The sequence below is a fragment of the Rissa tridactyla genome, chromosome 1 (genome assembly GCF_028500815.1).
Source record: "Rissa tridactyla isolate bRisTri1 chromosome 1, bRisTri1.patW.cur.20221130, whole genome shotgun sequence".
Classification (NCBI taxonomy): Eukaryota; Metazoa; Chordata; class Aves; order Charadriiformes; family Laridae; genus Rissa; species Rissa tridactyla.
In genome coordinates this window covers 180,095,434-180,123,168 of record NC_071466.1, presented here as the reverse complement: position 1 = coordinate 180,123,168, position 27,735 = coordinate 180,095,434, and the positions used below count along the sequence as shown (strand labels likewise).

The window sequence follows — 27,735 nt, the reverse complement described above, 5'->3', positions numbered from 1 at the left end:
TGTGATGCTGAGCATTAAAGCATCCAAATACATGTTACTGCTGCCGTTACTGTGGAAGCGGATTGAGATATTATTTGCAGAGGAAGTCAGTATTACTTTTAAGTGAGGTCAATGGCAGTGCCTTTGTTCCAAGATGCACTATAATTATGGCACAGTGCACAGATTTTCTGAGTAGTGATCCTGTATTGTTAGCCTCAAAAGAGTCTTATCACTGCTCAGTGTGGATGGATTGGTCCTGTACCTCAAAATTGCTGTGCCCACTTTAAGGGCATTTCTCGGGTTAATTTTTATTCTCCATTTTATTGATTCACTATTTAAACCTTTTGATTATTTCATTTTCACAACAAAATGCTGTTAACTGAGGTAGATTCGTTAGAAAAGGTTACTCTACCATTAATTATGGCCTGCATTGTGTCTGCTTGGCACTTTCTTAGCCCCTTGCCCCATTAATATTGTGATTGGTGGGACTCTCTTCCAGAGGTGCTGTCTGAAGACTCAAATTCTGAATAGGCAGAGGAATTCGAAGTGTATTTCTAGTAGAGATACTTGTGTGACAGGGATATCCCTTGCTCCCTAAAAGTCGTTTCAAGTTTTACTGTACTGCTTGGTAAGACTGACCATTCCTTGTGCTATCATCAGATCAAAATAGTATTTGCTCTTAATTACTGTAAATGGCATACTCAGAAAATGAGAAACACGAAATTCCTCTTTGGGAGTCATTGTTCCAAACAACTTAACTTGGAGAAATGGAAATTTGTACTTTGCTTCTCACTCTGCTTGCCTGCATGTAAGCAAATACTCTGTAATTGCTTTAAGAATGTCAGCTAATGAACTTGCTTCACACCTAAGTCTGAAAAATGACTCCTTTCCTTACTATGAAATACACATATTTCCTACATAAATAGAAGGAGTTAGCAGTTGCAGAAAGAAACTGAAAAAGTTTTCCTTCTTTAATAATGGTGGTTTGAAGAGATGGTAGACACTTCATTGTAATTTAAAATATGAATTAACATATGACTTAGTAGTTTTGAAGTAGTTACAAAGTAGTTTTCTCTTTATTCCCTGTCCCTGATAATCAGTGATTGTTTGAAAGGGGCCTTTTGTTCATAATTTATGAAAAGATAATAAAGTCTGTACGTTTCTTGTAAAGTCTTTACATTTCTTGTAAAGTCTGTACATTTTGATTTTTACAACTGTTAATGTGCAAACGGATGAGTTCTGAAAAGCCATTCTTCAGTAATTGTGTTAATGAGAGGTTCTTAGTAGCATCAGACGAGATCATCAGTATCAAACTTTCATTAGCAAGAAAAGCCAATGCCCATATAAGAGAACCTTGTGGAGTAGTCCTATTATTTCAGAATTATCCATCTCTTAAATCAGGGGACTGGAAACATTGTTGGGATGGTGAATTCACTGGCTCTTTTAGAAGGATCTTTTGATACCTTTCCTTGTTTGCTGTGAATCGTAAGGACAGAATACTCTTTCCCTTTGGGTGAGAAATTAGCCCTTTCAATAAATAGAATAGGGTTTCCTTGGTTGAGGTAGGATGGACATTATAAAGGAGAGTTTTATAGTCATCTGGCCAGAGGGTCAGTATTGATAGCTTTTCTTTTAGCCTGAGTAAAGCCTTACTTGAGTCCCAGCAGCTTCTGTGGAAGCACTTGGTGTGGGAATTCGTGAACAAAATGGGGAGTCTTGCTGGCTCATTAGCACATTGTTGTCTGCAGCACTCATTCAGCTCTGTTGTTTGTAGCAATGTTATAATGAATGCTTGAATACACTAAAAGGTTTGGTTGTGCTTTTAGGTGAACAGAGTTCCTTTATACTAGATTTGTAAGTGAGGATTCTTGTGTCAGACTAAAATTGGGGTACACGTTTATGCATTTTAATTTTTACACTTCCAAGAGGCTAAGAAGAAAATACTGTTAGAACTGGTGATTGTGAAGATGTGTTTTGGTTCCCATTTTGTTAGTAAAAATCAGATGGATTTTCAGACCACATAAAAAATAGGAACTCAAGATGTCACTCAAACATGCCTGTACTTAAAGTTCCTATTCTTCTTGTTTTTGTAGACCTGCTGTAGGATATCATATTGTCACAGACAAAGGATTTAATTTTTCAACAACAGATGATGCATTTGTGTGCCAGAAGAAGAATCATTTCCAAATCACAGTCCATATTGGAATCACTGGACACCCAAAATATGTCAAAACTCAGCTAGGGGGGAAACCAATAGAAAAGTTTTACTTGAAAGCTTTTGGAATAAAGGCAAGTATTTCTCCTCTTTGTGATTGTTACTTTTAATTAGTTGGTATGTGATTATCCATAGAATAAGGTAAATAATTGAAATGAACTCTTTTCTTAGTCAGTTTTGACCAAGAACTGACAAAAGAGAACTCTTTTAAGTTACTAGTGACTTATGTGTGGAACTCTTTTGCAAAAAAGTGACGTTTTCTGGATGCTTATGCTGTTATATGCTGAAAGACATCATGTTTGCCTGTTTGCCATGGTTTCACCAGCTTCCCTCTCTTTGGCTGAAATTTTGTTCCCTCTGTGGGCAGTGCAGGGGCATATTCTGGTGTGTAGGTGGCCAGTCTACCCATTGGTCAATAAGAGGTCTTGAAAAAAACAATCCACAAAGCAGAGAAAAAGAATCAAACGTGTTTTTCTCAAATAGTTCATGTGTAAACTGAATGGGGAAATTTCCCCATTTCTTCTTGCCAGGCTTTCCATTTTCATTTTAAGAATGAAATTCTTCCCAGCCAATATGGGTCCACAAGCTTCCATAAGCAGAAGTAGTAAAAAATTTTAATTTTTCTGAAAAAAATTACCAGGTTTTTTTACTTGCTACCAAAATTCAGTGATTTAAAAAAATCCATGTAGCTGTTTTACAAGGCAGTTACTACCAGTTTTGCTTAATGCATTCTAATGCAGAAGAAATTAGTGAATATTACTGTCATCTGTTCCCATCTGAAGCAAAGTGATGCTTGGTACCATTCCAGAAAGGTACAGAAATGTACATTACAATAATTTATGGAACTACCTTGCATAGGTTCAGTTCTCATGTTAAATAGCTACATTTATGCTTTGGGATAGAATGAGCCAATAACAGACTAGATTCAGAAAGCAATTTTTCTTTTGCAAATTAGTGCATAACTTTTCCTTTTTTTTCCCTTTCAAATTACATCCACAGAACGATTTGGGGCTTCAAACTAGCTGGAATGCAGCACTGTTAGGCGTCTGTTAATCAGGAGTCAATTCCCATGTTACTTTCTATACAGATCCATGATAAATGAGAGAAATTTTACTGTTTTGGACACAATTTGCCTATTGATTTCTGTGGAAAATGTTATGTGTTTGTAATATTCTTGTTATGTTTGATAATTCTTTTTTCTTTGTAGGTGGAAGCTCCAAATCAAACAATTGCTATTGAACAGTCTCAGTCAGATCGAAGCAAAAAAACTTTCCATCCTGTTAAGTAAGAATTTTCATAAATTTATTCAATTTTATTTCAGTACTTGATGGGTTGGAAATGTAAAGTAGCTGTTTCTTGGAAACTTATAGTAGCTGTAAGCCAGTCTCCCGATCTTTATCCAAATTCAATTCTGGGTGTCCACATAGAATCACAGTAGTAATATATACCTGGTCTCCCTTCATTAAGGAAAATTTTCAGCAGCTTTACAAATGTGTTAAGTATGCCTATACAAAATATTTATATTCAGCTAGCGTCACTGTTGTATGGTGTAGAGTGTATGGCAGATGCATTTCCCATCTTAAGAAATGTCAGTAATGTTCCTGTTCTACATGGGCACGAGATCTATTTGCAGTGCTTTTAAGGGGGTAGTGCCTCTGCTAGAAACATGTGCAGCGTCCCCCTGGAACTCTCTGCCATTCTTCTGCATCTTAACTCACTGGCAGAATCAATGTTTGTTCTTCTGACATAAGTGTCTTCTGTTGGAGCTGTTCTGTTCTCTATAAATAATTAAATAAGCCTTAAAACAGGAAAGGATAAGACAGTGTCAAGTTTGACAGGACAGTGCTGGGATAAAGGCTGCAATATATAATGTGCGAAAATGAAGTTTGAGCTAGGGAGAAGAGCTTGATTTTCACTTGATTACCTCTGTCATGGCATTTGTCTTCATTTTGCAGGTTCTGGGACCAAATTGTTTCATGGGTGACGTTGGTGTAGTTTTCATTTATACTAGATGAGAACACAGTCAGTGGGTTGTTGTTTTCTCCATGCAAACTCTTTATTTGTATTATCACTTACAGGAGCAGAACCACTATGTATTTGGGACATAGGTCTATATTTTATTCTTCCAAAGATAAAAATTAGGTGCAGGTGAAAAAAGGGTCAAACAGTAAAATTTACTTATTTTAATGTGGAGATTCAGATCCAATAATAAGCAAAGTTACCCTTGGCAAGCAACAAATACCCATCATATGGAACACATACGGTTTTATTACATTCAAGACTGTATACAAACAGAACAAGAAACACAAGACTCCTATTACTAAGAACAGTTTCCCACTGCTGGTGCTTTATCCTGTTTATTTATCTCCTTGACACAGTCATTGTGTTTTTAATGTGTTTTTATAAACCAGGGTTACTGGATTTTTACTGGGGTTCCTCTGTTTTTTCATTTGTCAGTTTTTCTCAAAACTGTTTTCATGAGTTTGAGGAAATCTGTCTTGAGCCAGGTATATCTCCAAATGCTTGTTTCCCTGATCTTGTTTCCTTTTGTATTTTAGAGTTGATCTGCCAGGGGACCAGACAACTAAAGTAACACTAGGACGGTTGCATTTCAGTGAAACAACAGCAAATAATATGAGAAAAAAGGGGAAACCTAATCCTGACCAGAGGTATTGCTGTAGCTAGTTCGCCTGTGTGTGTGTGAAGCGGAAAAGAGAAGGTCTGCTTTTCAATAGAGCTGATGTTTGTGAAAAATCTTAATTTACCAAATCCTGTGATTTTTTCAATTTCAAATTCTGTGATACTTGTTATCTGCTTGAAGGCCTCTCTTCTAGAGTCACAGAATGATGTCAGAATAAAAGAAAATACCTCATCCTCAAGGTTAGAGATTGTTTCAGGAAATCACAGACAGAATGTTGGCTGATGAAATCAGGCAGGCAAAAAACCCAAATAATCATTTTCTTCTGGGAAAGGAAGGGTCTTCATCTTTGAGTCTTCATTGCTTAACTTGTCAAAATTACTGTAATCTTTACTCATTTTTAGTGATTGTGGGGCTTGAAAGAGCGTATTACCTGAGAGTGAAGGAAATATTTTTTCTTTCATATTGTAACATAAATATGTTTTAAGAAATGTTCTGGCTATCTTTTTATGTATTGTAATAGTGGTTGCATTTAAAGCATTTTATTTTTTTCTGTGAGAAGACCTTACTTTAATTATTATCATGATTAAATCAATTTTAAATTAGATACTTCATGCTGGTAGTTGGACTGTATGCTGTTTCTCAAGACCAATTCTACCTACTGGCTGCAAATATCTCTGAAAAGATCATTGTGAGGGTAAGCAGAAATTTATGTTGCTTTCATGTGAAAAGTATTTACAAAACTCTTTAGGTATACAGAGGAGACTGGGGGGGGTGTGTGATTCTTGGGCATAAAAATTACCAATGAATCAAAAATATTGAGGAAAAAAATTACAGTTGCATATTGTATGAGTATGTTGTTATCTTTTAGTTATCAGGATTTTAAAATGTTAAAAGTAGAGCTATAGAAGAGTTCAAAAAGAAAACTCCTGAATTCCAGTACAAAATAGGTTGATTTTTCCAGATTGCTTTTTCTTTGCGGTGAAACAATTTCCTACACTTGCCAGGAATTTGGTAAATGCATTCATTGGTTAGATGCTTCATTTTCAGAGGAGGATGACAATGAAAAAAATTGCAAGGAAAGAAGGTCAAGCAGCTCTAGGAAGATTAAGGCCCATAGCTGCTCCTTTCCAGCGTGTTTTCAGAGTGTCACCTAAAGGATGGTGTGGGCCTCCGGAAGATTGCAGCCCAGCAAACTTTTTCATGTGGGCCAATCAAGGAGCTGCTTGTCTGCAGGGAGTCTTTCTAGGCCTTGGCTTATGGCTAGGAATAGGCTTAGCATTTTGTTTTAGAGTTGAATAAGGCCAAGAGCCTGAGTGTATTAAACTTATTAAGTGGGCCTGGAAAGGGGCTTCCAAAGAAAGGTGAGGGCTGTCAAAAGCTTTTAGTCCTGGCATCATTTTTGTAGGCCATTGCTTGGGTCCTTTCTGGTGGGACATCATCTACCTAGGCTTATGATTACAGCCTGGTTTAGGATTAGGGTTTGGAGAGAGCAAAAGTGCAAATCCCCAGTGTGTGTGTGGTGTTGCACAGGGGCTGCCAAAGGAAGACGAGGGCTTTCAGATGATTTGAATTCTGGCTCCTTTTTTGTCTGGCACATAACTTTGTGTCCTCTTGTGCCATAAGCCCTCTTCCTGCAGTTACGGTTGGGTTTTTGGAGGGCAATACAGCCAAGAGCTCCTTTCTGGGTGGAGCTGCGAAAGGGTTTTGAAAGCAATGTTTGGAGTTCAGTAGTTTTCTGCCCTGCTGAGAAGTTTTATCATCCTGGCTGTTGCTGTGGGTTCTTTTGTTTCGGGACACTGAAGCTTGTGTTTGTGTCACTCCTGTATATTTAGTTATTTTCCTTTTTTGCCCATTATTTTCCACAATACTGCTTTCGTCTGAATTTCTCTTTCTGTATCTCTTCTGTAACACTGTAGCAGTGTTACAAATATCTCTTTACTATTTTGGGAAAGCTGTTGAATTTTCACATTTGACCCATCCTTGGGATTACTGTTACCTTATAAGATATATATTTTTATGTAAGATTCTGAAATTTACATTTTTCTACCATTTTTATAGTTAGATTCCTTTGAAATTTTAATGAAGACAGTTTTTAATAAGAATCCAGGGAATGAGGTTTTGCAAACCTGGCCACTATTCCAGACAAAGAAAAAAGAAGGCAGAAAAGCAGAAGGATCAAGAGGCTGTGATTTGAAGTGGTGAAAACATCAACAGGAAAGCTGGAAAGAAAAAAAATAGTCATTTTCCAGATGTCTGACAGGGCTTCAGTGGCAGGGTACAGTCAGCCAGCCATTAGCTACCTTGAAGTGGCAAAGCTGTGCAAATGCACTGTGAGAGAGAGCAACTCATGTTCTGGCCCTTTAGACACTCAAACATAACATAACAAAACTACCAGCTGAGTAGTGGTTATCAGGCATATCAGATCATGCTCTAATTGTGGCAAACAGTGATAAGTGCACAGCACCGTGGCTTGTAGATGGCAAAGCGTTGTGAAAGCCTGGCTTCTTTAATTGAGTACGAACTTTTTATCGTGATAATACTTTTTGTTCAGCCTCAAATTTTAAAGCCTGAATTCAAAGTTAAAAAAAATATATTAATTACTGAGTTCAAATGCCTTTTCTAATTATACACACTCCATTGTTTTGTTGGTGTTCTTTGAAAGACCCTGTTTCCTTGACATGAAATTTCTAATATGAGTTGATTTTAAACATTACGGAGGATTTTATGAACACATGTGTTTAATCTCTGCGTTGTTTGCTCTTTTGTGATTTCCAGCCTCAGCTAAAATTTGCTGGTAAATAAATGGTTATATGGCATAATGTCAAAGTTAAAATTTGGAAAGCTTTGGACATTGATAATTTAGCTTAAGGTGATGATAAAGTAGAATTGAAGGGAAAAAGCCATGTGTATGGGTAGACACACTTACTTAGAAGTGACTCCGCTCTTTTTTTCTGTTGGTGTGTTAGAAAAGCTCTTGAATACAATTTAAATATTAAAGATTTGACATTTCGTTTTCCCTGAATTCCTGATGGAATAAACAATAGTACATCTATGTTATACTATATCTTTAAATATAATTTTTTTTCTTCCAGGCATCCAACCCAGGGCAGTTTGAGAATGACAGTGATGCACTGTGGCAGCGAGGACATGTTCCAGAGACGATAGTCTGTCATGGTCGAGTAGGAATTAACACAGATGCACCAGACGAAGCACTGGTTGTCTGCGGAAATGCAAAAGTTATGGGCAGAGTCATGCACCCATCTGACAGCCGAGCAAAACAGAATATCCGGGAGGTGAGGGCTGTGGAGTATTTAGGGCATTTATGTTTGCACCACAGCACATGTGTGGATCATTGTTCTGGCATGTGAAGCAGCTTCTTTATCTAGGGTGTGCTGAACTGCTGCCTAAAGAAATCGCGTGTACTGCTGTGCTCCGAAGAGCCACTGCCTATGGACTTTGGAAGAGGCTGACCATAGAAGCTGGGGATATCTGTGTAAATGGGAGTTGTCAGACTGAAGGGGAGCTGGCAATACAAATACAAATAACACTTTGCTAATGGGGAATGGGAAGATTGTCCATATTTTTTGATGCAAGGATCGGCCAAGTGGCCATGTCAGGCTTCTTGCTATCTCACTGAAGTCCTAGATGCCATGATCATTCTTAGTGTTTCAACATATGAATCTTGGTATTTGTCCAACTAGGTCGATACGAATGAGCAGTTGAGAAGGATAACCCAAATGAGGCTGGTGGAGTATGACTACAAGCCTGAATTTGCATCTGTTATGGGAATAAAAAATACCCATGAAACAGGTATTCAGTCAGCTCTGTTCCCATTTTTCATTAACTTCTGCTATTGTTCCTTGTATCATAGTGCCTTTTTAACACCCTGCTATTTCATCCTCATTTCTTAGGATACTACAATTGCACACTTTTTTGTGTTTCTCTTGTGGTATAAAAATGCCAAAATTAAGTATTTCTGGTAATTTTCCAACTTCTGTTTCAATTTTTAAAGATAGAAGGTTACTTTTCCAGAGGTTTAATGAAAATGAAGTAAGTGATCAGAGAAAATTTAGTTCTTATTGCAGAGAAATGGGAATTCTAGAGGTTGCTGTTTGTTTTCTGTGGAATGGAAAAAAAAAGAAATCCTGAATTTTCCAACCACAGAGAAATTCTAGATCATATTTGGTCCTACCTGTAGCTTTAAGAATGGCCAACTGAAAGCGCACAACCATGGTCAACAGTATGACACTGTGTTTCCTGACTTTAGTTTATGTTATCTTGTGAACAGGCATAATAGCCCAGGAAGTGAAGGAGCTTTTACCTCAAGCTGTTAGAGAAGTTGGTGATGTTTCTTGTGATGATGGAGAAAAAATAGAAAACTTCCTCATGGTTGACAAGGTATGGTCTTGGGAGAGAAAGTGGAGGTGTGTATTTAGACTGTTCCTTTCGTCTATGGAGCTATAAACACACACTAGGCTTTATACAAAGCTGTAGGCCTCCACATGTATTTACAGAAATAGTGTTTGGCAAATCATTGAGAAAAACTGAACCACCAGGTGTTAGTAAATGGCTGAATCTTTTAATGACAAAAACTATTTACATTAAAATCTTGTTATAATAATAAATAAACATACAATAAAAGAGAAAAGGAAAAAACCTAACTTTACTGGATAAAGGTGGATAGCGATTTCATAGCATTGGTCCAACAAGTGGGACTCCAAAACATTCTTTTGTATTTAAGTGTTTAAGTTAATTAAGTGTTCCAGAAGTTAATTAAACAGTGATGGCATTCTATTTGTTAAATAAAAACGTCCTTACTTTAATCCTGGAATAACTACTTCATACCAAATACAAATGCTAATTCTCTGTGCTCTGTGGGAAGGTTTTTCTGGCCATCTGAAATCCTTACTATAGCTTCAAAATCATATACTATAAAATGTTTATGGCATACAAAGTAATTACTATGCTCCTAGGTTGGAAACAATGCCTTAGTCTATTGTCCTGTGCTCTCTTCCCCTACATTTCCTGTAGAAATAGGACTGCAAGGGACTGTCAGTCACAGAGTCCAGTCACATGTGACTGCAGACAGTGTTCGGCCCCAGCTGCAGAGGGGCAGAGCGGCCCTTCTGTTGTGCACTGGTTCACTGCAGGTCAAGGACCACTTCCCAGCTTTTTCCCGCTTACAGCTGATAATTGGAAGAGGGAGGTTTTGCAGATTGGTAACGTTGTCTTGTCTGGATGATGTCGTGAACACGATCCTGTGTTCATTATAATCATGCATTCTTTCATTATTCTATAGAAAACACAAGTTTACACCATCAAAGTTGGAGAAAAGATCTGTAAAAAATATTGCATTTCACTTGTATTTTGATAGGCTACAAATAAGTTAAATTTGTAGGTTAAATCTCCTAGGCTGTATTCCATGTAAAGGAAGCATGAATTAGACACATTGAATAAAGCTGTGGAAAGAGCACTTTCTAGAGATACTATTGGAAACGAGATTTGTAGAAAATTTGCTGTATTTGGTCAAGGTTCCAGCCTGTAGCTGATTTCTAGATGCTCATAGAAGAGCAGTGGTGTTAGATAGTGACGTTGGGTTCATTTTGCCCTTTGGCCCTTCCTGTTACATTGTGTGGCAGCTGCATTTGCATTTTTGAGCCCCTGCAAAACTTCCCTGGGGTAGTCAGTTTTTTCATGACAAAACTTTTAGGTTGGACAATTGAGTGTTTGATTTAGTGAAAAAAAATGCTACAAAATGTATGTGATGGAAGTATCTCTCTTTGCTGAAATATCACACAAAATGCTGCCTGTAACAGTGTCTCAGCACTGCTGTTTGAACCCATCATGTTCCCTTTCTCCTCTGTAGCTTCAGTCTCTGGTCAGTGCGTGCCAGGATGTGCTCCAGGGATGTGACCTCACAAATGGAGAAAGCCTGCTGCAACCTGCAGGGTGATGTGGATGTGGCCCAAGCAGGAATGACTTGTTACAGCAATGGCGTATTTACTGCTTAGCTTTTTCTTGACTAATTTGCTAGGTCTGAGATCACTTCACAAACACTTTGACGTTGTTTTAATATGGTTAGGTAAATTACTGCAGTGCAATTTGTGCTTTCTCCTCTTCCTCCAAACACCTGTGGCAGTTGGGAAGTGATATTCTGTGACCGTTGGGGAGACAGGGGCAGGATACATCTATGTCTAACTGATTAAGATGTATATTGAATTCAGATCCTTGGGACATCTGATGTCCCAGGTGAAATATCTGCTCTAAATCTCTGGAGCTCCCAACTCCAGAGTAGCTTGGCACCTAGAGTAGTAAATGGACAGCGCTTCATATCTTTGCTTTCAGTTAGGCAGGTGATGAGGCCTTGAACTTTGTTATCTCACATTCCAAGTTTAGGTACAGATAAGCAGAATATTGGCTGATTTGGTTGTGTCTCTTTGTCAGTTACCTGTTTGGAGCTGTCAAGCTCTGTAAAATTAATTGATTGCATTACACATTTGAACTAGGCTCTGCTACTTTTTCGAGAAATGTCTCAATTGTGTGGAAATTTGCTATTTTGGGACAAGAATCTCTCTTCTCAATCACACTGTACTCAGTACTTTGTCATCAGTGAGGCAGTAAAAATCAGTCCTTTTTTCTCAAAGAAAGTATTCCTACATTTTGCCAGATGCGCCATTTTTTCAGTGAGTTGAAGTTACCTAGAAGAGATCCATGCATGATTTGAAGAGAATGGAAAGGGCAGCTGCTACATATCATTGGTATGGGGACAAGTGGTTGTATAAATGATTTCACAGTTCTAGGCACAGGAGGTTATTTTAAAGTCACTTTTTAATTAAGCAAGCTGTTGGTCTTCTGGCAGTGGAGAAGTTTGCAGCTTACCACTAATACTGTGCTCTGGTTCTGTTTATACAAAATACTGTCTGTTTTTGTGGAATGCAGTCACCTTTGAAAGAAAGGTGTGCGTGGCATTTGCAACGTGAAAGGCAAAACTCTGCTTTTGCCTCCCTTCTGCGTGACTTGACTAGACTGGAACACTTAGCAACACTAACTGCAGTAAAAGCTTCATCCAAGGTTTAATGGAGTCATTCTGGTTGTACATTAGTATGAGAAAGCCATTCTTTCAAACACAGCAAAGAAAGCATGCTGTTACCATGCTCCTGCAGTGGATCAGTAACCATTTTTGTCTCAGAAATGGATAAAATACTACCTGGTGGTTGTACTGAGGGTGTCTTCATCAGCAGATCGATACCTAGATGATAAGCAGGGGTAGAAGAATAGAGGGCTTTTCCTGGGTAAAGTATTCAGATGGAGTAAATGGAGGATGTCTGAACTGTGTTAGTTGCAGAGCTGATCACGGTGTTGGAACTTATAGGACTCCTGTAAGAGGCTGGAGAGGTTGAAGGGGAGAACAAAATATCATGCGATCACAGCCTGACTTCTGGTTTGGATCTTTCCTTGTCTCACTGATTCCTGTGTGGTTCATGTTATATGTACAAGACGAATAGCCCCTCTGGCTTGTCTGAGCTAGGCTAGTCAATCCTGTAGGTAGATGATTGGATGTACATTTTGTTAAGGGATGCAGCACTACAAATCAAATAGTAGATGCCTGTTGTGATGGTGTTAAGGTTTAAAATTCAGCACAGTATGAAGGTAAGCTGTAGTTTAAATTCTTGGTCTACAAAGCCCTTTGGCTTCTTCAAATTTCTCTGCAAGTCCCCATTTTCAGTTTACTGCAAATTGAACATAAACAATTTTTACAATCTAGCAAAAGGGTTACATAGTCATAAGTGTATCTCATTTACAGTGACATAACTTGTGTTGGCATTTTAAATAGTCAGTGTATCCTTACATAGGTGAATTCTGTACTCATTATGGCTTGTTACATCTGAGTGATGAATATACTGTATCTACTTCTGTCATTGTTTTACTTCTTAGGATCAGATCTTCATGGAAAATGTTGGTGCTGTAAAGCAACTTTGTAAACTAACCAACAATCTTGAAGTCAGAATAGAAGAATTGGAGCAGTGGAATAGGAAACTGGCCAGGCTGAAACGGATGAGCAGTTTAAAGTCAACAGTCAGTGAAGAGAGCAAAGTCAGGTACCTCTGTCTGGAATGTTCTCTGATAGTTGTCACAGAAATTGGTAAAGGGGTCTCTGTGGTAGAAGTGAAAACCAGTTTTACTTGAGAGTGGAGTTCAGCTCATTTCCAGCGTTTAGGTTGTGCAAAAAATGCAAATTTCTCATATTTTTTAACTCACTGACAAAATTAATGTTTGAAATGGCTGTTAAATGCCAGTCATTTTTGTAATTGCTTCAGCTGGATAAAGCAAGGGTAGATTACGTCCAGTTACAGCCCTGGAGCTTGTAAATTGCTGCTAAGAGAAATCTGCAGAGCTGCTTCTGCAAGAAAGAATCTTCATTATTGATTTGGTGGAAGTGATGGGCATTTCCTATTTCTAAACCATTTCCCATTTCTAAAACATTTCCCCAAGTTTTCTTTGAAATCAAATGTAGCATTTAATAGCATTCACCTGAATGAGTTAACTGGAGGCCTTTGTTCTTGAAAATGAATCTGATGAGACTTTTGCCTTTCTCTTTTTAAACATTAAAGTTGCAAAGGCAAGTGACATTAACACTCTATTGAAGATGACCCTTTTTCATTTATTAGTTGCTGAAGCATTTGAGTATTAAAGAGATTTTGTCTCTTACAGCAGGTATAGTCGAGCTACTAGTCTTTTGCCATCAAATAAATCAGTCCCACTAACATCCAGCAAGGTGAGTGAAATTAAATATATGAAATATGACTATGAGAATTTGTGTAAGTGTTGAAACATTGGTGACAGCTTTCATGTTTCTAAATATAAAATCAAATTCCTTAGCCGGAATTATTTAGTGTCATGCTAGAATCTTAAAAACTGACTGTACTGAGATAGAAAATATATATGAGCCACTTGCACTTCTTGCCTATATATTGTGTGTGAGAACAGATCCATAGTGTGTGATGGTATGAAGGAAGAGACCTCAACAGGAGAGGACTGTTGAGCCTGTAGCTGTGCTCACATGGTGCAGTGCAGCCTTACACAGAAATGCTCATTTTGGCTTAGAAGTCTGCACAGTGATAATTCTTCCTCAGCTTTCTCCTTGGACGAGTCTTTCACTGTGGTTTGCAATTAGCATCTCCTGTTTCGTACTGGATAATGCTGTCTTTCAGGTGGTTAAGACCTGGATAGGATGTCATTGCTATTGCTGAATAGAAATAGAAAGAGGAGACCCCTTTTCACAGGGATTGTTTGGAAAGCGCCTGCCTTCAGTATTTACACCAGCTCTGGTTTAACATGGTCTGAGCATATAGTGAAAGCTGCTCATCTTTTAGTTCTGGCAACTGCTTACTGAGTTCTTAATTTGATTTTGAAATACTTCAAGAGTACGAAAAATGGCAGGAAGAAAGGAGAAGGAGCTGTTATTTTTACCCACGCTTTCTTCCTGTGTAGCGTTTGTGTCCCCAGACTATCAACAGTGTGTGGTGCGCTTGCAGTTTGAGGGAGCCGTTCATTACTTAAGTTTTTCTCTTTAGATGTTGACCCCTGTATAAGGATAACTTTTATGGTTCCTCTGAAAGAAACAAGGTTAATTTAAAGTCAGACTAGTGTAGTATTTCTTAATCTACTACTAGTAGCTTAGTTTTGTGCCACTTAAATTAACCAGACATTTTTTTTTTTCTAGGTTTGTTTATCAAAGAGGAAAGAGTCTTTCTCCGTGAAGATTTTCCGGGTGACTATAATAGCTTTGGTTGCTATTATGGCACTATGGTAACAATTAATTATCAACCAATTGACTTGTTTCTCCCTTCCCCTTTCTACTTATCTCATCAGAAAGAAGATTGCAATTTTTTTTCTTCTTCTTACCATTCTTACTCAAAAGAACACAGTGTATTAAAATTTACAGTGAATGTGCCTGGTAATATTGTAAAGTTGAAATTGTTTTAGAAAAGTGAGATACTTTTGTGGTGCACATGCAACTAACCTCTGTCCATGTCACAATGTATGGTGCACCTTAAATGCATCTTGGTGGCTTGTGCTACAGGTCCAAAGCTGGACTCATGAGACTTTGCATGTTTTATGCAATCATTCTGTGCCTAAGTATGATTTCTGATGTACAGAGTGATTCTATTGTGTGAAATGAAGCTGGACTTGTTCCCAATGTAGCAGGCAGTCCTGTGACTCTGAAAGTTTAACTTGTGACATTGGACTTGCGGAAAGGAAAGTATGCTCTGGACTTTTGAGACTGCCATTTTCTATTTCCAGTCCAAAATCCTGTGCCTTACAATGTCTCTGTGAATTGAGTACTTTGAACTGGTGTTGTGATTCTATTTACAATGGAAAACTGACCATATTTTATGTTGAATGTAGCTGTATACGAGTATCTGACCTAAAACGGATTAAATTTAGTCAATTTTTTTTCCACTAAAGGGGAAGTGATTAGATAGTTAACTCTTAACATTACTACATTTGGACAAGGTGCTGTCAAGGTATTATTCACGTTATGTTACATAAGAGTTGGATGTAAATCTACAGAATAATTCTCTTTCTACAGTGCTTTGACAATATCAACCCTCTATTTACTTAGTGTTCATGACAGACGTTTTGAAAAACATCCGATATACAGGCAAGTAGTTGAATTAGTGTTAATGAATGGGAATTAGTAATAGATTGTGGACCAGTCTGTTTTGGTCCACAGCTCTGATGTCCTTTTCTTAATGAATTGTTTTTCTTTTTCTTCATCAGCAGTACCTCAAGTTCTGTTATACTCTCTCCCTCTACCACTACAGCAGGTACTGTATCTCTGCTGGTCTGCATACACGTAACAGGCTTTCAATTTCTATGCTATTATAAAATGCCAATAGACACAGAGCACTAGTGAAAATTATGTCTTTTTTTTTTTCCTTTAGCATTGCAGGGGGAAAGCACAATTTCTCAGAGCACGCAACCCATCAGTAGGATCCCTGAAGTGAATTTCTGTGGCATTTTGCCTTGTGACAGGGTCTATTGTTGTCCAATTCACCAACAAAAAGTCCAATCTCTAAGTTACGAGAAAACCAATACAAAGGAGACACGTAAGTTGAAGCATTAATTTCTATTATTTACCATTTGAACAAACACTATATGAAGAGTGCAGGGAAAGAGGCAAGAATCTTTAAAGATAGTTACCTTCCACCAAAACAGCCCAGTCCAGAGGATTTAAAAAAACCCCGATATAACTAATCGTCACTGCCATCACTATGTTTTTGAAAAATCTGTCCTGTTTACTTTTATGAGTTCTGGGTCCTAAGATGTTTTGTCAGGTGTCGCTGTTCTTCCTGGCCATTCATGGTAAATGATTTCACGTGAACCAGAAAGTCACTAATCCTTTTAATTAACCTTTGGCTACAGTTGGCCAGGAGTTGACTGGGGGTAGTGGAGGGTGAATTAACAGATGTAAAAAAACCCAAAACACACAATGGTGTCACAGTGTGGTGATATTACATATTCTCTGTGGGCAGAGAGAGAAGTTTAATTGCCAGAAAGCTTAGAATTAAAACTCCACTCATTCAGGCTGGGTTTTTGAGTAGAGAAATGTTAGTTGAAGGCAGAGTTCTATGAAATAAATTACTTTTACTGGAATGAATTCTCTTTCAGATATTGTCTGCCAGATGTTATGCGTGTAATATATGAATAGGTGTATTGTTTACAGCTTTTATAATATTTATAAGAAAGATTTTATACATAAAGGTATGTACAAGTTGTTGGAATTTGTTTTCCTCTTTCCCAGACCTTAACTTTGTCAGTGTCTAGAAGCAAGTATTAGTATTACTAAGGCCAGCTTTCGTACTCTTCTTTTCTTGGCCTTGGGAACAATTCTTGCACCAACACAGTTGACAAGTTGAGGTGAAATTGGGGATGGATGCAGTTCAGCCTCTGAAGTACAAATGTCTACCAGGGCAGGCATTGCCAACTGCTGTGACACTCTTATCACATGAACTGTTTCAGTGGGATTCACCCACTGGCCATTCTTTATACTGCAAAGTGCTGTTGTCTGCAGACAAGCTGCATGGAAGTGGTCCTTGTGATTCTTGTGATTAGCGTGCAGTAAGCCCTGTGGCACATACAGCTCAATACAGTGCTTTCAAGAGGTCATACCTAAGTGATTTGTATTGCTCTGCTGCCTGAAAGAGTGTTAATTAATTAAAAAGACATTAATCTCATTTACAAATGAGGGAGCTATAGACAGATGAAAATGAAATATGAAAACCTTCCATCCCCAGCTGACTGCTTTTGATATTAGGTGGAAAGAGAAGATAAGAATAAACACAAAGCATTACCTTCTCAAGGTCTTATGCTCCAAATAGCATTAAGTGTGGATCCAAGAGTGAAAAATCAGCACAGTACATAAGCTACTGAAAGATTTCAGATCTGCACAAGTTTAATGAAGCTGAATGTATCCCCAGATGGAAGGTAACAATGTCAATATGAAATCCAAACAGAAGGAAAACCAACAAGCTGCTTAATGTAGCTGTAGCCAAGATAAATGAAAAGGAAAATTTTTTCAGAACAAAAAGCTAAGAGTTAAATATGGGGAATAATCAAGATAAACAGTGGATATTTTAAAATCAGCTGATTAGTCCGATTCGTGAAAAGATAAAACTATTTAAAATTGCAGTTGAATTAAATGCTAATTTAGGAATTCATGTTTGGCAGACCTTTTACTGTTCCACCGTACTCTACCTGAATTCTATGGGTGCAGGCTATTACTTAGTGCATCCACTGTAGCTCCTAATCCCTTGCATCTCAGATTTGTTGAGGAGAAGGCTGTTAGGAGTGTTCAGGTAGGAATAAAAGCATTCATAAGCAAGACAAAATTTATTAAATGAAAATTCAGCACATCTTTATGTAGTCTAGTTGAATGTGGCCTTTTTTCCTCACACTTTATTTGGCTTAAGAACTGAAGGATTTAGACTTTCGAACTCCTATTGATTTCCGCAGAACTGAGGAGCGTGAATACCCTTCAGCAGTTTCAATGCATTGCTAACATATCTAGACTATTAAGAGAAAACAGAAAAAAGTGAAAGGAAGATGTGACAACTATTTTGTAAATTAAAAGGAAGAATGAGAGAATGAACAGCTCTTTTTTACATCTGCCCCAAGACCTACTGTACATGTATAACTGATTGTATGTATTCAGTAGCCATTTGTCTAGGTGCATGGCAGCAGATCACAGTGTAATGAAACGTGACAGCAGATGGCTACTAAATGCAACAGTTACCATCTAAGTTGGCAGAACTGGCAAATCTGAGTGATGAACAAGTAAATAGAAAATGGATTCAAGGAATAACTAGGAGCAGTATCACAGATTCATATCAAAACACAAAAATGATGGAAATCCCAGAGATGATTTTGTATTCTGGGTCCTCAGATTCCAGTTGTTAATGTTGTTCCATGCTCTCAGTCACCCACTAGCATGAGGAAAGTCTGAATTTTCATATCTCCCAATACTGAAATGAAAACAAAAATCTGGAGTGAATAATAAAACAGTAAGGTCAATCCAACTTACTTGTTTCAGTCTCAGTGAAATTATGCATTTTGATCCTTCTTTTTGTAAAATAAATTTTTATACAGTGAAGCAGTGACTTCTGTTTTAAACAGTCATTTTGAAATCAGAATGTTTCCTTTGAAAAATGTGAGAATGGAGCATTTTGGTATTCTAGAAATACATGATTCCTTTTTTTCCCAGATGAAATGGTATTTGATGAACAATGTTAGTTTAGGTAAGATCAATATTTTGCGGTGCCAGTTTATTGGTAACATGTCTCTGGACAGATTCTTGGCTGGCAATTAGTGTAAAAGCACAGGAATAGCTTTAAACCATTTCCCATGGGCTTGAAGGGTCTTTTGCCTTCCCCAGGTTGTACAATGTGGTCATTATTCAAAAGATCTTTTAAAGCTCACTTTTCTAGAGAAATGCTGGGAAAATTAATAGAGTTAAAGCTTATATTTCCCAACCTACTTCAATATTTGAAATTACAGAGGTGACATCAGTGAACGTGGTGATCATGTTGTTAGAGCTGTGTATTAGTTTCTTTAATTATGACTCAGCCTTCTCTTTGTGAAGTACTGTGTCTCAGTTCGGTCAGTCCTCACTGTCTTACATCTCCTATTCAAAAAGCTAAGTTATTCCCCTGGCCTATGTTTGCATGGCAGATGCCTATTTATTAATTTTCTCACTAATAAGAAAGATGTGGCTTTATCATCAGATTTGTGCTGAAGTGCCTGACTGGATGTTGACTTTCACTTTGGCTCTCTATTATAACAACTGGTGATATTCTGTGTGTGGTATGAAGTCTTTTCTATTAGACTATTTTTTGAAGGGTTTCAGATATTCTGTAGAATTTCAGAAACTTGTTTCTTGTTATCTACGAACTTCTTTTGACTGTGTATATCTTCTGAATAGAGGTATTCTTTATTTTAAAGGTTTCTGTCATGGTTATGTATGCCTTTATCAAAGAGATAATTAACAAAACATTTCCTGATGTTGTATTTATATTTTGCTGTTACAACTGTACAAGGCTAACCTGGGGACATTTGTACATAGATCCTTCCACAGGAAACAGAAGTGACATGCTACCCAAAAGAAATCTGATCAAAAAACCTAACAGAAGACCTGATCTTGGAAATGACTGTAAGTCTCATATTTTTTTAAAAACTGTTGAAATGTATAATTGTATAACTTTGAAAAGCTACCTTTAGGCTTGGAATTCTGCTGCTGTGATTTAGAGAAATTTCATTTATAACTGGTCATTATAGAGAATTAGCACTTAGGAATCTATTAAATACCTGTGATTCACTATAGTTTTCTGGTCATTTCAATGTATTCTTACATCCTCATTAGATGTAGACGTTCTGGCTGCCCTCTCTAGGGAGCTCTTTGACTTGGCTTCAGGTGCAATAAAATGATAACTGACTTTTCTCTTGACAGGGGCTGAAATCTTGTATGGTACTCAACAGTGCTAACCCGTATACAGCAAAATGCTTAAGTGTGTGAGTGTGGTATTTGTGTGCAGGAAATGCATGGTACGGTGTAAAGGAAGTGTTTGGGCTTTGGCCCATTTGACCTAGTGGATTAAAAACATCAGCTGCTGAGAGAGACCATGTCTGCCTTAGGATCCTGACACTGCCTCCATCAGTGGAGATGAAATGAAGTTCGTTGACGTAGGACATTTGGCTTGATTTCAGGCTCACCCTTTTAGTGACTGTGCACTGCTGTCAGAGCCAGTCTGGGCTGAAAATATTGATTCTTTACTGTGAAGATGAGTATAACATTACATATGCTGTAATGGTATGCTCTGGCATTCATTCAGTACGACCAGGGTTACGCCTTGTCTTTTCTGTTTATGTGGATGCTCTGTTTTAAGGTTTAGTTTTTTTTTATAAATGTTCAATTAAATCTCAGGCAACATGTGGATGATAAAGCATCTATACACCGGCATGCACTTAAAGCAGGTTGCTACCCAGGGCAATGAGAGGAGTAGAACACAGGTTCTACTTGTTGTCTGGGTATGCTCCAGTGGGATGATCTGGGAAAAATCATTCCCCTTCTGATTTTTTTGCATGGCTACACACCTCAGAAAAGGGCCTCTGTGGCATTACTATGATACGTGTTGTAATGAGATGCTCTGTCAGAGGGAAATGTTCTTCTGTGCTAGTTCTTTGGGATGAACATGCTCAATTAAGCATGTCACTTAAGCACACGTGTGGATATTTACATGCTGAGAGTTAGGTATATACTACCACACAACTATTTTATAATCAGAGCACGGGTCAGCCTATATTCATCAAGTTTCTTTGCAATGCTGGGAGCTGTTGCTGTGGAACAGAGGAACAGAAACACAAAACCAGTGTTCGCAGTACGATGTGAAGAGCAGGCTTGGGCCTGCTGAACCGGGCTGTCCTTATGCTTTCTGCACCACATTGCAAGACTGAAAATCAGCAGCTTGATGCTGTAGGTAACAGCTGTAGTCTGGCTATCTGCTGATGGCTGAGACACTCCCTCCCCACCTGGCCCTGTCCCAAACCTTGGCAGTGTGAGCCTAGGTCCACCTGGGGGGATTAAACCTGTTCAACCCCTTCAGTTTGAGGCCCTTCCACGTTTCAGACTGAAATGGGCTGGTTTAGGGGTCTGAGAGGGTCCTGACTATGAACCTGCACTGTTCCAATGCTGTAAATGTATTCAGAAGAAATAATACACTTTTCAGGATGCAGTTCAGTGCAGTGATTGCTAGGCCAGCTGTGAAAGTAGAAGCTGTGCTGCTGTGTTAGCACACTGGTTCTTGCTGCCTAGCTCTCTGCAGGGTTAATCTGCCTCGGGGAAGAGCCATGCCATCATGGCTATACCCTTCATCTCACTATAACTGGCCACCTTTGAGAACACCTGCATAGCACAGAGATGCTAATTCTAAAATACAAATTTTTGTGAGTTTTTATTCCATATTCCCATTCCTCAGGCTCTAAACTTCCTCCAAGTTCAAGATATAAGTGTTCAGAATATAGCGATATAGTATCCTGCTACCACTGGTTTTAGTTGTTCCTATTGCCACGGTTTACTTAGGATCAAAATGCATATATATTTTTGGTTAGCTGAGCATATTTCATTCATATTTCCTGGTATTCGTATATGTAGAATATTGCAAAACTCTAAGTTCTTGCGAGTTCAAGGCCACATTTTATGAAGAAATTATACTCATTAGAGTTAGGTAGTTTTGCTGCACGTAGGATTAGATACAAGTTTTGTTGCATTTCAAATTATCTCTCTCAGCAAAGATAATGTTTTTCAAATTAATGGTTACTTGCATGAGCATGCTTTCTAGTACATCAAAATGAACATTGAAATGTTGTATCCTACTTGGACTACCATCAAAATAGCCTTCAATGTCTGCCCAAAATAAAATCTTGTCTCCCCTGTAACAGCAGAATGAAGGCAATCAGCCAAAGGCTTTTTACTGAGTGGTAATTGAGACCTGTAGCAGCTCCTGTAGTGGCAAGCAAGGGAGTAGATGCCACTATATTAACTACAATTTTATTATGCTTTTATCTAAGATTTCTGAAATAATCAAGAAGAAAACATTATTCTTAATGTTTTTAGGGATTGATACAACAATCAGTTCCATACAGATTTTGGAAACTCAGCAAAGGATTGACAATCGCTATTGTAGTAAAAATCTACAGTGCAGGTAGGTAAATTGTTTTATTATGCTTTATTGTGGTGGAATAGAATACCGTTAATGTGACATTGCTACTTGGCTGGTTCATTCTCATGGTTGTTTCTTCTAGCGTGCAGGAGTTTTTTCTACCTTGTCATATTTTTTCTTTTTAAATTTAAATGCAATTTCCATGTTTTTACGAAGATACTACCTATCTCAAAATCTTATGTGCATTAATGCCATCTTTTTCAGGTCTGGAAATTACAGCTATGTTATTCCTGTTAACAAATATACACCCATGGATGTAGAAATCTCACTGGAAATAAAGTAAGTACAATTAGAGATAATACATACATAAGAAGACAGTGGTTCATTTCTATTTCTGTTCTGATTTCTATTGTGACACTAATTTGTCCCTATTCAGAGGAGTGGGACAAATCTATGCACGACTAAGTTATTAATGTCGACCTTTGGGTAGATCTTTTGCTGTAGCATAGGCCCAATACTGTTCTCAGCCCAATAACAATTTCGCCCATTAATGCAGATATTAAAACCCAGTAGTCTTAAGGTTCATTTTAACAATCTTTTCAGCAGACATGTATGCATGTATTAGCAGGGTTGTGGCCTGTATACTAGGGATTTGAGCTTTTTTGATATAGAGAAATATTATTAGGTACATATATCTATAACTCCACAGAACATCTTTTTTGGCATGTTGTGCCAAGCACTGTGAAAGGGGATTTTTGTGCAGGAACATCTTGTAATGCATAAAATTGTGACTCAGAGTGGGAATAAACAGCAAACTTATTCCTCTCAGCAAGTATTTTCTCCTCAAATAAAAGTCTAGCTCAATTGCGTTCTCCCAGAAATAACAAGTCCTTTCTTTTGGGGCTCTTCTCTGAGAAAGGCCAACGATAGCCAGAACAGCTGCCAAACACTCTGCTTGATGACACTTCATGACCCCTGTCTGTCCAAGAAGGGGCTCTGTGAAGTTATGGTCTTTAGGTCCAATCTTTTGATCTTGAATATTATCCTTGTAAACATCCGCCTTTTTCAGATAAGAGGAAATATAATAGTACTCCTGAAATGCCTGCTTGTTTTCTACAGCCACTGAAAACTTGTCTTAAGTGAATGTCATTATAAACTAATAATGCAACCCTCCTGTGTAGGGATTGATACATCATATTCAGAGTTTTACCGTTGCTGAGTTTATTTTGGATATTGGTTTTTGGTTTGGCAGGAGGGGGATTTTAGGATAGGACTTTGCTATAAACTTTACTAAACAAAGCTGCAAACTTAACAAAACCCAAAACGCTTAAGAAAACCCAAACATATTTGGATTATTGCTGTGTCCAGATATTGTAAGACATTGTAACTACTTCAAAAATTTGGAAAACTTTTATGCCTGCTGAATACAATCAAATAAAATCAACACACACTACTGACAGCTGTGTAGGACAGAGAAACTGCCATATATGAATTATATGCTTTAAAATTGATGTTTCTTAAATATCTTAAGGTTTGAAAGCACATTTTGCTGGGGTTGCTTCATTGTTCCCCGCAGCATAAACTGTAAATATTGATGTCACGTTTTTCCCACCTTCTGCTTTCATTTTTCTGCTAGACATTGCCATATCTGAGTTCCTTTGGATCTCCAAGACTTTTTGTTTGTTTATACTCTTCTCAGAAAAGCTATCTGGTACGCTAGGAAATGCTTGGAAACTCTAGGGATAGTTTTGAGAAGAACTGACCATGGGGTATTTGCTGTTAAACAATTATGAATGAAATTCTGTTTAGCACTGCTTTTCCAGACAAAGTCTGGGATATTTTTACTTCTTTTTAATGATATATTTGCATGTGTACAATAGCAAAAGGGAGTTATTTATCTAGGTCCCTGTTTTAAGTCTTATTATGGATTTCTTCCATATCCTCTGGCACAGGTATGTTATACCTATGCATGATGTAAGCCATCATGTCATGGCCAGCATGTCATGACCATTCATTTATATAAAAAGTTATATACAGTAGCTTCTAGTATGAGCACGCTTGAGGTTTGAGGAAGTTTAGTGTACATTTCTAGATTTATCTTAACAACTGCAAAGATCACCCAGATTTCTAAATGCAAAACACCCTCCATCCATGTGAGGGAATGGGAGAAGATTAGAGGTTGGTGGCTTAGGTATATCTCCTTTATATCAACCAGTGAAGTAAGCTCCTCTGCTTTATTTCTTCACAATTCAATTCTTTGGATCTTTTTGCCTTGTATGAATTTTGTATTTATATATATGATTCTTGTATTTAAAAGCAGTCTGATAGATCCTTATTTTTCTCTGTTTCTTGAAGTACCACAGAACCGTTGATTTTATTTCTCTGCAAAGTCACATTTGGAAATTATTGCTCCTATTATTCTTCAAGCCAAAACAGTAGGAAGGATTTCCTAGAAACCACACAGGTAAGTTTTATGCAGCAGTACTCTGTCTTGTGGGGATCATTTTTATATACTGCCCAGCACATGGCTCCATTTTCATCTCTCACATTAAAGGTTCTGTGCAAAACTGAAAATAAAATTGAGCTTTATGTAGGAAAAAATGTGTTCATTTTTCTGATAGTTTTGGCGGTTGAAGCCACACAGTGCTGAAATAATTTGTGATTAGCTTTAACCTCCCCTTGCTCTCCAGAATGGTGTTCGCTTCTACTAGCTCTGTCTGCTTTTCATAAAAGCATCAGTCTCAGAAGTAAGATGTCACGATCCCTTGAATGATGCTCTTGATTCAAGCAACATTGTGTGGATGCATTCTAGAGTACAGGGAGATACGGAAGGTGGATAAAACTTGTTATAATACCTAGTTCTGCTGAATAGCCTTATACACCACTGTTTGTAAGGAATGAATGAAGAGATAAGAGAGACCATGAAGATCTTTAGCTCCAGAGTGTGAAAAGGAGGGTAGCTCATGCCAGATAGTCACCTTGGCCTTGTTAATAGTGTATTTGGAAAAAATAAATAGTCCATTAGAACCTGACATATATATTTCAGCCTAACTCACCACCACATATATATATATATATACACACACACATATAATCTCCAGAGATACTTGAGAAGTAGGAGTACTTCTCACCCAGGGCCTTAGGAGACAGTCCTCAAAACTCTCATCTACCCTACCGTTTCCATTATTGTCTTGCGGGTAATGAATTCCAGTTTTTAAGTCTTGAATTCACTGGAAACAATGGTAGTATTCCCTTGTATTTCTGGCTGAACAGGAGTTTCCCAGTAAATCTCTAGGGAAAGTTCTTTGTTGTAGAAGCAAGAGTTGTTTACATATCATTCTCTGGATTGCCTCAAGGGGAATAAAAGCTGTTACAACATATTTGCTTTTCCCAGTAAAAAAATATTTAGAGACCGGATCATGCAAACTTTTGATCATCTCCAGTAAATTGATGAAGGCCTTAAACTCCCTCCAAATTAGCTGGAAAAGTAAGACTCTCTCAAGGCCTCATTTTTCCACATTGCTTGGAAATGTTTATTCCAGTTAAAACAGTAGGAAAGACAGATCAAGGACAGCATAATTTCTGAACACATTGCAGGAGAAACCTCCCTGAAGTTGGAATTAATTTCAGAGTTGTCTTTAGATTTCTGATCTATGGTGCCATACATGATATGTGCTTAATTGATTTTAAATTACTTTTTTCGTGGTTTGTCAAATTAGAGCACTTGGGATACCCCCACCCGTAAGCCGACTTTCTGATCAACTTTTCAAATGTCATTGCAAAAAGTTACAGGCTTATCTGCAACTGCTGCAAAGACATTAGAAAGCCAAAATTGTCCAAGTTTTGACCTGTCTGCTGTAATTCCAACAGAATTGAAATGTCAGACCCAGAGAGTTTCGCAAGGCAGAAATATCCTTGAAGCTTACTGCCAAAACTGGTCAAAGAGATTTCCTGTGTCAACCTGAAATCCACATCAAAAGACTAAAGCTAACTAGCCTCCAGCAGCAGCGAGCATTCAGGTTTGATGTGACTCAGAATAGAAATGCTGCCTAGTTGAAGAGTTTTTTTTCAAGAGAATTTTCCTAGGTACTGGGAGGCTTATTCCCTGCCAAAGGGCAGGACAGCAATCATTTGGACTCAGCAGTCTCACATAACTTGTATCATGTGAACACATCATCTCCAACAAAGGGAATGTATCAGAAAGTGAAGGGAGGAGGGAAAGATGAAGGAGTTGAGACACTAGAAACTGATGAAATAAAAGTTACCATGGATCATTAGGTTAAAAAGAGGTGAGGATTGACTTTTATTTTGTTTACTGTAGCATACACATTTCAGACACAAAATATATTGTTTCATTTCTACATGGCACAACACTGCAATCAAAAATAGCATGAAATCTTGCCTGTATCTGTTTTTGAAATACTGAGTGAAGATGCTACTCATATCTTTAGATATGAACTTTCACTGCCTTCTGAGGACTACTAAAGTTGCTGTTTCAAAATCAGAAGAATTGCCACATGCTACTATTACACGTTGGAGCTCTCGGGCCACCTGGCACATCAGGAACGATCCCTATTTATTGTGGGTTTTGCTTGGAAAACTAGAGAGGGAGTTCAGTTATTCAGAGCCAGATGAGTGTCGCTGGGAGCCAGATGTCTGTCAGCTCCTGGGCAGAGCTGCTCAGAGCAAACCCACATTTGCAGGGTTTAAAGTCAGCACTTTGTCTTTAAATGCTCTGACTACAGCTATCAGTCTTGTTATTGTTGATTATGATAACAAGACTACAGTCTTGTTATCATAATCACTTTGCACTGCATTTGTCAATGAAATGTTTCCAGAGCCTATTCTTCTTTCCAATTTCATGTGAAATAAGGTTATCTGATCTCTCTCTCTCATTTATCGTCTAGGGACGTCAGCATATTTGGCCTCTCCCTGTAGCTAAATTGTATGACAGCGCATACCATTTCCGTGTAGCTGTACCGGTAAGCCTTTTCAAATGGCAGCACAGCAAAAGACAAATAGCATTCGAACTGAGAGAAGTTCCTATATGAATCTCCTTTATTTTTCTTCTGCAGGGTTTTGCAGGCTGCTCAACAGATCCTTATTTTGCTGGAATTTTTTTTACTGATTACTACTTCTATTTTTATCGGCAGTGTAACTAAAATGTTGCTGATCATTCTGTTCTTTGGGGAAAAGACAATGAAGCTCTTGATATGAAAAAGAGACTTGTGAATGGCTCTGCGTATTTTTTTAAACCTCTTGCTGAGTTGTATGACACTTTCTTGTTTGTTTCGCTTTAAATTAAAAAAAAAAAGGAGAAAAATAAAGTGTTTGACAACAACTGCCTTTCCAGGAACTGTTTCTAAAAGGACATGAGGCAATGGAGTATATGATGTGTAAATAAATAATCCCATTGATCATAGTGAAGTTATATGATATTGTACATATAGCAGACAAGAACAAGTGGGTAGGAGCTCTGCTGAGCTGGGATACGCTCCAGTCCTCAAAAGATGGTAAGATGATAAAATGTTATTTGCAGTCAGGAGACGTGCTTCTGTCCTACAGGCATATACCTTCTTTTAGGATCTGCTGCCCTTTATTTATATATAAAACTATTTTTTTTGCTAACAAAACCAAAACCAAACAAAACTTTGAGAGAGAAATGTGGCACTGTGCAAATG

The 27,735-nt window shown here is 37.8% G+C and overlaps 1 protein-coding gene across 1 annotated transcript in view; it reads left to right on the top strand.

Annotated features, from left to right (window-relative positions):
- The window catches only part of MYRFL (myelin regulatory factor like), a 44,545-nt gene extending 17,329 nt beyond the window's left edge, over nt 1–27,216 (top strand). Inside the window, exons 7-25 of the mRNA XM_054182672.1 lie at nt 2,073–2,268; nt 3,402–3,478; nt 4,753–4,863; nt 5,439–5,529; nt 7,928–8,128; nt 8,537–8,645; nt 9,124–9,233; nt 12,771–12,934; nt 13,548–13,611; nt 14,560–14,645; nt 15,430–15,501; nt 15,621–15,667; nt 15,785–15,949; nt 19,474–19,548; nt 22,009–22,096; nt 22,319–22,393; nt 24,410–24,518; nt 26,962–27,036; nt 27,130–27,216. Coding sequence (XP_054038647.1) covers nt 2,073–2,268; nt 3,402–3,478; nt 4,753–4,863; nt 5,439–5,529; nt 7,928–8,128; nt 8,537–8,645; nt 9,124–9,233; nt 12,771–12,934; nt 13,548–13,611; nt 14,560–14,645; nt 15,430–15,501; nt 15,621–15,667; nt 15,785–15,949; nt 19,474–19,548; nt 22,009–22,096; nt 22,319–22,393; nt 24,410–24,518; nt 26,962–27,036; nt 27,130–27,216 — 2,002 coding nt within the window. The remainder of the gene's footprint in view (nt 1–2,072; nt 2,269–3,401; nt 3,479–4,752; nt 4,864–5,438; nt 5,530–7,927; nt 8,129–8,536; nt 8,646–9,123; nt 9,234–12,770; nt 12,935–13,547; nt 13,612–14,559; nt 14,646–15,429; nt 15,502–15,620; nt 15,668–15,784; nt 15,950–19,473; nt 19,549–22,008; nt 22,097–22,318; nt 22,394–24,409; nt 24,519–26,961; nt 27,037–27,129) is intronic.
- The last annotated feature ends 519 nt before the right edge of the window (nt 27,217–27,735 follow it).